This window comes from Gouania willdenowi, chromosome 6 (assembly GCF_900634775.1).
Source record: "Gouania willdenowi chromosome 6, fGouWil2.1, whole genome shotgun sequence".
Lineage (NCBI taxonomy): Eukaryota > Metazoa > Chordata > Actinopteri > Blenniiformes > Gobiesocidae > Gouania > Gouania willdenowi.
In genome coordinates this window covers 11,380,768-11,389,136 of record NC_041049.1, presented here as the reverse complement: position 1 = coordinate 11,389,136, position 8,369 = coordinate 11,380,768, and the positions used below count along the sequence as shown (strand labels likewise).

General features: G+C 37.9%; 1 protein-coding gene across 3 annotated transcripts in view; it reads right to left on the bottom strand.

The window, feature by feature from the left end:
• Positions 1-208: 208 nt before the first annotated feature.
• Positions 209-8,369, bottom strand: part of nrf1 (nuclear respiratory factor 1) — a 34,710-nt gene continuing 26,549 nt past the window's right edge. For 2 of the 3 annotated variants that reach the window (XM_028451286.1, XM_028451288.1), the window contains exon 12: positions 209-1,029. In XM_028451286.1, the coding sequence (XP_028307087.1) occupies positions 869-1,029 (161 nt within the window). In that variant the 3' untranslated portion in view covers positions 209-868. The remainder of the gene's footprint in view (positions 1,030-8,369) is intronic. The other variant, XM_028451287.1, reaches the window with a different exon arrangement.

Genomic DNA, 8,369 nt, shown 5'->3' with positions numbered 1-8,369 from the left:
ATTTGCTCCACACACACACACACACACACACACACGCGCACACAGACGTTCCTTGCTTTTTAGAACTATTAACTTGGTGGAATTATTAACAAATTAGGCATTCATTGTTTTGGCTCGATAAGTAGGTTCATGTTAAGGACGGAAGTGATTAAAAATATTTTCCAATAAAATCAGTTGTGAACAGCAGCCATTATTTTTTATTGTTCTCTCCATAATATCAGTGTGAGTTAAAACAGTTTTTATCGTGTCAAACATCTTGTTTTTTTTGTTGAAAATAATTTTCAGTGCAGCAGCTCCTCTTTGACGTGTGATCAGCTTTTTGTATTACAGAGTGATGAGGGAACACAGTGACAAACTGAATAAAGTAAATCATTAAAGAAAAAAAAAACACACAAACGGACAAAAATGAGAGAAAGACCCTCAAATTCATGCAGTGTCAATACATTTTGGCTTGTGTGGAAAACATCAGTGGGACAGTGTTAGGGCGTGTCCACGGGTGAGCTGCACAAAGGGAATCGTACAAGTCCAGGTGAAATGATCAAATTGTTAAAAAAAAAAAAAAAAGTGATTTCGTGGTAGATGGAGGAGTGATGTTAAAATATCCTAAAAACAGAACGTTCTCACTCACACGGGACGATGATGACGGACACATTCAGAGTGACGCAGTGGTGGTTTTCCTCCAGGGCTTTTTTTTTGGTTCATCTTCAGATTAAAGGTCAACCATAAAGGAAATAAATACTAAATAACATCACAGCTAATAAAACAACCCCAAACAATAGGAAAATGTACAGCGACACAGCTCACTTTTAGTGCGTCTGTACAATAAAGTCCATTTATGAGCAGGATTTGGTTCCTGATGCTCTGAGTGTCACTGCTCAAGGGTCACGACCTCCACGGCCTGGCCGTCCAGCGTCACCGTGTTGTCTATGCGTGTGGTGACGGGCGCCATGGCGACCTGGACGGGCCGGTTTCCCTGGGCCAGGCTGGTCACCACTGTTTGGTACATGCTGACTGGGATCTGGACCAGACCTAGAGGGACACAACATGGGACATAGTGAGATATAAGGGTGTGAGAAAATTAATTGATTCAGCGATATCTCACCACATGATTACTGCATCGATCCAAAAAATGTCCAAATGGATTTTTTAAAATTGTTTATTATGTAGAGAAAAAAAAAATTGAATTGCGCTTAAGCACATGTGTCAAACTCTAGGCTCGGGGGCCAAATCCAACCTTTTAGAACAAGGGTCACCAACCTTTTTGAAACTGTGAGATACTTTATAGGTACTGTATAGTCCAAAGGGTTAACGATTAGAAAATCACTTCTTAAATACAACATTTTCACGGTTTCACTTTAATTGGAGGCTAAGCTAATAAGGAAAGCTAGCAGTAACTTAAAAAAGGCAGGAAACATAAAACACTATTTCTCCTACTTAACTTTTCTACTACTGTAATGTGTGTGTACCTGATCCCTATTTTTAACAATCTTTTACTTAATTATTCACTTATATAATGTTTATTCTTTGTTAATGTTTTTATTCTTTTATTTGGGATTTTGTTTCTGTGGCTGTAATAAAAGCAATTTCCCCCTGGAATGAATAAAGGAATTCTGATTCTTATTAGTGTATGCAATTGTTTCATTTTCATTACATTTCATAGAAAATCATTACGTTGCTATTTTACTAACAAACAACTTTTAACAAATTGTGAAACATGTTATGTCATATTTTACGAAAATCCATCTTGTGTTTTTAAAAAATGTATCTTATATATAACATACCACTGACCATACACCAAATATACAACACTTTAACACATTTGTCACAATGTTTCAGTGTAAATAGGGCCCATTTTGTGGTCCCTGCGGGCGACCTAATGCCCGCGGGCAGCATGTTGGTTACCCCTGCTTTAGAGCATCCAGTTCAAGACAGTAAAAATCACAAAGAAAACATGAATTATTGTGTAAATGACCAAATAATCCAGTTGTAGAGATCTCAAATTCACCAATTTAATGAAACTACGATATTTTTAGGGGCTTTTATTTTTCCTTTGTTTATATCACATGAATGCAGTCATTTTTAATAGCAAATTGTGGAAATAACTCAATTTCTCTGCAATTCTCACAAACAATTCCACAAAATGTCTCTAAATGACACCAAAAATTCGTAACAAAATCAATAACTTGTAATGAATTGGACTGATGGTGAAAACTTGGGGCCCACTTGAGATCAAACTGGTCCATATTTGGCCCCTGAACTAAAATAAGTTGGACACCCCTGCACTAACATAAACACGCGGTCACTAGGTGTCAGTGAACCACATCAGAAGGAGGTTCCCAAACTTTATCTTTAAATATAATAAATGTCCAGGGATCTCAGAGATATTTTCTTTCTTCAAGAATGAGTTTTTGATCATGTTTTACAAATACAGAATAGCCAGGATTAGTTCACAAAGTGACAAGATGCATCACCTCAGATATTTTCATTTGAAAGGTGTGTTTAAGTATAGAAAACAGTTGTTTGATATGTATTGTGTGTGTGGTGTTAATTTGAAAAAAAAAAATAATAATGTAAAAATACAGTTTCAAGCTCTGTTTTTATTTATTTATTTATTTTTAAAACAATTACTAGACATTATAGGCGCCCCCACATGAGGTCCCTACACCAGGGTTGAAAAACACTTGTTAAACTGCATTTAGGCTTGGAAGTGGATTGCACTCTATTTTCATAAAACATACTGGGCATTTTTATAGATGCATTTGGTTACTAAAAAAAAAAAAAGAATTTGAGAACTTAGAATCAAAATCTGTTATCAAAGCAAAAGCTAAACTTAAATAAATAATAATTTTACACTTCAATACATACCATTTGTTTTTTTAATATCTGTACTTGAATTACAGTTAGTTACCATTTACTTGCTCTTGTAAGTTAAAAAAAAAATGAAATAAATATGATTTCATACCATTTTGTTCTTGTAAAGATGAAATTTGTATGTGATATCGCAATATGTCGTATTGTTTAGTATTAGGATATATCGTTATCATGACATGCATATTGTGAAACGTATCGTATCGTTGGATTGGTGGCAAAGCACAGCCCTACTGAGATAATAGCTGAACCTGAGGAAGCTGCTTTCATACAAACGTTGGGGCTGGAGGCCGTAATATTACACAGAAGGCATTTCTCAACAAAGCTCTATGTCCTCAGCTTACTCTTCTAATTCCAAGATGTGTGTGTGTTTGTGTGTGTGTGTGTGTAGAGATTACTGTTACAGTCACGTGTGTCTCTGCCCCACCCTACAAGCTGTCACAGAGTCAGATGTAGGCGGGAAGGTCAGTGGAGGAGATTCGGAGGCTTGTACCATATGTACCACTTCCTGTGCAACAAGTACGACCATTACTGCATCATTTAGCTTTCATATTTAGTCGTTTTTATAAGCTCCCTGAATTAAATCCCACTCATTGCACAGGCTTGTATTTTCTCTCTCTGTCCTTGTCAGTGATTTGTGACGTTAAGTTGAGCAGATACAGGTGATTGTGAGGGCGGTGATTAAGGAGGAGGAGGAGGAGGGGGAGGCTTCATCCAGCAGGGGGACCAACGCACTCAGAGCAGTTACACACTCAAGAGCCACACTAGACATCCTAAACACTGTTTACTTAGATGTGAAGGGGTTACGTGTGTGTGTGTGTGTGTCAGTAAGGGGTCACGACACAAGCCAATCAGCAGAGTCTGGGCCAGTGCACTTCAAACAGCACTTGTCACTTGGGTGCAGCACTGCAGTGATTAGCTAAGGTCAATAGAGAAGAAGAGGAGGAAGAGGAGGAGGAGGAGGAGGAGGAGGAGGAAGAGGAAGAGGAGGCTTTTGCAGCTCCATCATTTAGTAGAGTGAGCTATTGTGGTCTATTGTTATGGTTTAGGTGGAACAGTGTGGAACCCATTAATAAACACCATAATTATATATAACCTCTAGTCCATATATACTTTATATTCCTCCACCAAGGAGGTCATTTTTCCATCAGTGTTTATTCATTTGTTTGTTTGTCTGTTAACAGGGTTACATCAAAACTACTTCACAGATTTTGACAAAAAAATTCACCGAAGACCAAAGACAGACCTACCACCATGGAAGATTCCATTCCATTTTTGGATGGAATCTGAATTAATTTACTGATACTGGATCGGTTTAAAGAATGGAAAAAATCCCCATCTCTCATCATCTGTGAAACTTAAAAAATTCAAATCTCGTTTTGTAATTGACAGATCTTTATTCCACAAAGTTTCATCCAGATCAATTCCAGATTGCACATTTCATCACCATTTTTTTGGTAAAATAGGGGTGTCCATGCATTTGGACCTATTGTTTTGTTATTAATGGTTATAGCTTTTAAAGTAGGCGTTACACAATCAGGATTTTTTGGAGTTTAAGATCACCAATCACTGAGTTTAAGATCACCAATCACTGAGTTTAAGATCACCAATCACTGAGTTTAAGATCACCAATCACTGAGTTTAAGATCACCAATCACTGAGTTTAAGATCACCAATCACTGAGTTTAAGATCACCAATCACTGAGTTTAAGATCACCAATCACTGAGTTTAAGATCACCAATCACTGAGTTTAAGATCACCAATCACTGAGTTTAAGATCACCAATCACTGAGTTTAAGATCACCAATCAGTGAGTTTAAGATCACCAATCAGTGAGTTTAAGATCACCAATCAGTGAGTTTAAGATCACCAATCAGTGAGTTTAAGATCACCAATCACTGAGTTTAAGATCACCAATCACTGAGTTTAAGATCACCAATCACTGAGTTTAAGATCACCAATCACTGAGTTTAAGATCACCAATCACTGAGTTTAAGAACACCAATCACTGAGTTTAAGATCACCAATCACTGAGTTTAAGATCACCAATCAGTGAGTTTAAGATCACCAATCAGTGAGTTTAAGATCACCAATCAGTGAGTTTAAGATCACCAATCACTGAGTTTAAGATCACCAATCAGTGAGTTTAAGATCACCAATCACTGAGTTTAAGATCACCAATCAGTGAGTTTAAGATCACCAATCACTGAGTTTAAGATCACCAATCACTGAGTTTAAGATCACCAATCACTGAGTTTAAGATCACCAATCAGTGAGTTTAAGATCACCAATCACTGAGTTTAAGATCACCAATCACTGAGTTTAAGATCACCAATCACTGAGTTTAAGATCACCAATCACTGAGTTTAAGATCACCAATCACTGAGTTTAAGATCACCAATCAGTGAGTTTAAGATCACCAATCACTGAGTTTAAGATCACCAATCACTGAGTTTAAGATCACCAATCAGTGAGTTTAAGATCACCAATCACTGAGTTTAAGATCACCAATCACTGAGTTTAAGATCACCAATCACTGAGTTTAAGATCACCAATCACTGAGTTTAAGATCACCAATCACTGAGTTTAAGATCACCAATCACTGAGTTTAAGATCACCAATCACTGAGTTTAAGATCACCAATCACTGAGTTTAAGATCACCAATCAGTGAGTTTAAGATCACCAATCACTGAGTTTAAAATCACCAAACACTGAGTTTAAGATCACCAATCAGTGAGTTTAAGATCACCAATCACTGAGTTTAAGATCACCAATCAGTGAGTTTAAGATCACCAATCACTGAGTTTAAGATCACCAATCACTGAGTTTAAGATCACCAATCACTGAGTTTAAGATCACCAATCACTGAGTTTAAGATCACCAATCAGTGAGTTTAAGATCACCAATCACTGAGTTTAAAATCACCAAACACTGAGTTTAAGATCACCAATCAGTGAGTTTAAGATCACCAATCAGTGAGTTTAAGATCACCAATCACTGAGTTTAAGATCACCAATCAGTGAGTTTAAGATCACCAATCACTGAGTTTAAGATCACCAATCACTGAGTTTAAGATCACCAATCCGATCATATGAGGAAAGAAGGCTATCGAATTTTTTTTTACTGCCTGGTACTGATTTACGTAAAATAAACAGTACCATGTTTTGATATCTATGGACGCAACCTCGTGACTGTGAGGGAGAGGAAGAGTAGGTGATTTCCCTCTTCACAGGTGGATAGCGGCGCTGGGGCACACCTGTGTCCACCAACTCACTGAAATGGACAGTAATGTCCAGTATTAAAGAGAAAGTATAAAGGTAACACCTCACTCTGCTGTCCACTCTATTAATCAGACACCTCTTCACTACACGCGTGCATTGGCTGAATGAACAAAACGAGCTCCGGTACACGCGCGTGCACACAGACGCTAACAGCAGACGCTGACTCAGCTTTCATGGTAGATCCAGGAAATAGACCGAGCCTCGCGCTTTGCTCCGACCGACAGATGCGAGTGAAATAATAAAGAGCCGTGTGATGTAGAGCAAACATGTCGGTGGGTGATGTGGAACGTCTTTGAAGTAAATGAGACTGATAAAAAATGGGGGCATCTACAAAAAGTTTCAAGACAATGGTGACAAAGTGGTGACATTATGGATGAAAAGGGAAAAACCTTCCAAACACCTTCGAAAGAGGAACTATTCTTGAACTGGAGGAATGCTAACAACGTCTGGCAGGGAACAAGGCCAACACGAACAAAGATAGAGAGAGGAGGACAACACTGACTACAGATGAGAATACACAAAAAAGGACGGTTCAGAAGAACTCAAGAATGTTTGACCAGAGAGACATGTAAACCCATGTAAATTTGCGATGGTAAAACAGGGGACGGGTGCCGGCTAAGCAAACTGCTTCTCTCGTCTCCTTTTTCGGCATGTACAAAAAAGAAAAAAAAAAAAAAAAATGTGAAAAAAAAAAAAAAAGTGAATGTAACCAATGTAGGAAATAAACTGAATAAATAAAATAAAAAATGATGTCATTGATCGATGAATTAAGGACATTACAGTCGATCACAATAAATGTGAAATATCGGCCTATCTGATACAGCTGATCAGATCAGTGTAAAGCCTACTTTACAGTGTAAATGATCATGGTACCATGATCAGATAGCTGTTAATATCTAGGTTTGTGCTCTTGTTACTCATGTAAGTCTTTTTTTCCATATTGTGGTGGGTTGACCTTGATTTTCCAAACTGTGCTGAATTAAATTTTTTAACTTAAAATACAAACATAAAAAGCTGGAAGATTCTGGACTATAGACATATTGTATTGTAAGTGACTGTGACTATGTGTGTGTGTGTGTGTTGGGGTTGCGTGCTGACAGCTGGCCCAGTGATTAGACCAAGGACTGATAATGTGGTGTTTTAAAGCTCTTTAGACGGCCCTGAAGGGACCCGTTCATGCCTGACAGGCACGAGCACTTCGTTCATGTGGTGCTGATTAGATCAGTGAGAAAGAAAAGACTGATGTCTTGGAGGATGTGTAGAGAACTGGATTATTAAAGCTAGGGTAGGTAATTTTCTCCAGATACACTTTTTAAGTTTTTGGTTGAAATTGTCTTTATGTCCTGACAGAAATTAAGATCTTATGCGCTCTGAAAAAGGAATGAAGAAAATCCATCATCTGTAGCAGCTGTAAAGCTGTAATAACTTTGACCAATGGAAAAAAACAAACCGTTTTTTTTTTACCAATCACGTCTCCCTGTCTCCCTGCTCGTTCTTGATCCCTCACATGCACAAGCTCACGCTGAAAGCGCATCACCGCTGACAGAGTTAAAACAGTTTTTGGTCATGTTTTTTAACATATACTGTATAATGGTAAAGTGTATTGTTTACTTACTGCTGAATGAGACATGAAACAACTTAGTTTCTGCACAATACAAGCGATGAGCTGAGCTCCTCTTCTGCAGCAGCTGTGAGCATGCATGTGAGTGAGATGAGCACAGAGGGGAGGAGCGAGGGGGATAAAGGGGGAGTCGTCGGGGAAGCTACATTCAAAATCATGCTAGCTTTTGACAATCGCCTACCCTACCTTTAATTTTACTTAATCGGTTACAAAAATAGATTAAAAGTGTGAAAAGCAGTTTCTTCATGATACAGATATTATCAGACCAAAAGCAGATTTCAGTAAGACGAGCTTTAATAATGCACCATTAGAAAAAGAAGAGTTGCACTCTGACAAGATGGGCAGTCAAAACGATGCCATCTGTCACATCAGCAATGGGCAGATTTAGATTAGCATGTAGCATGTAGCAGCTCAGAGCCTCAGTGCAGTGAGGCTAATTAGAAACGCTATTGGCTTGAGAACACACCCACACCCATTAGTGATAGTGTTTGTTGATACAGTTCAAGTTACACATTTGTTTATTCACAGACAAAAGACAATTATAAACATTTCTGATTAACATACAAGTTCAACATTTCTGTACGAGACTTTCCTATA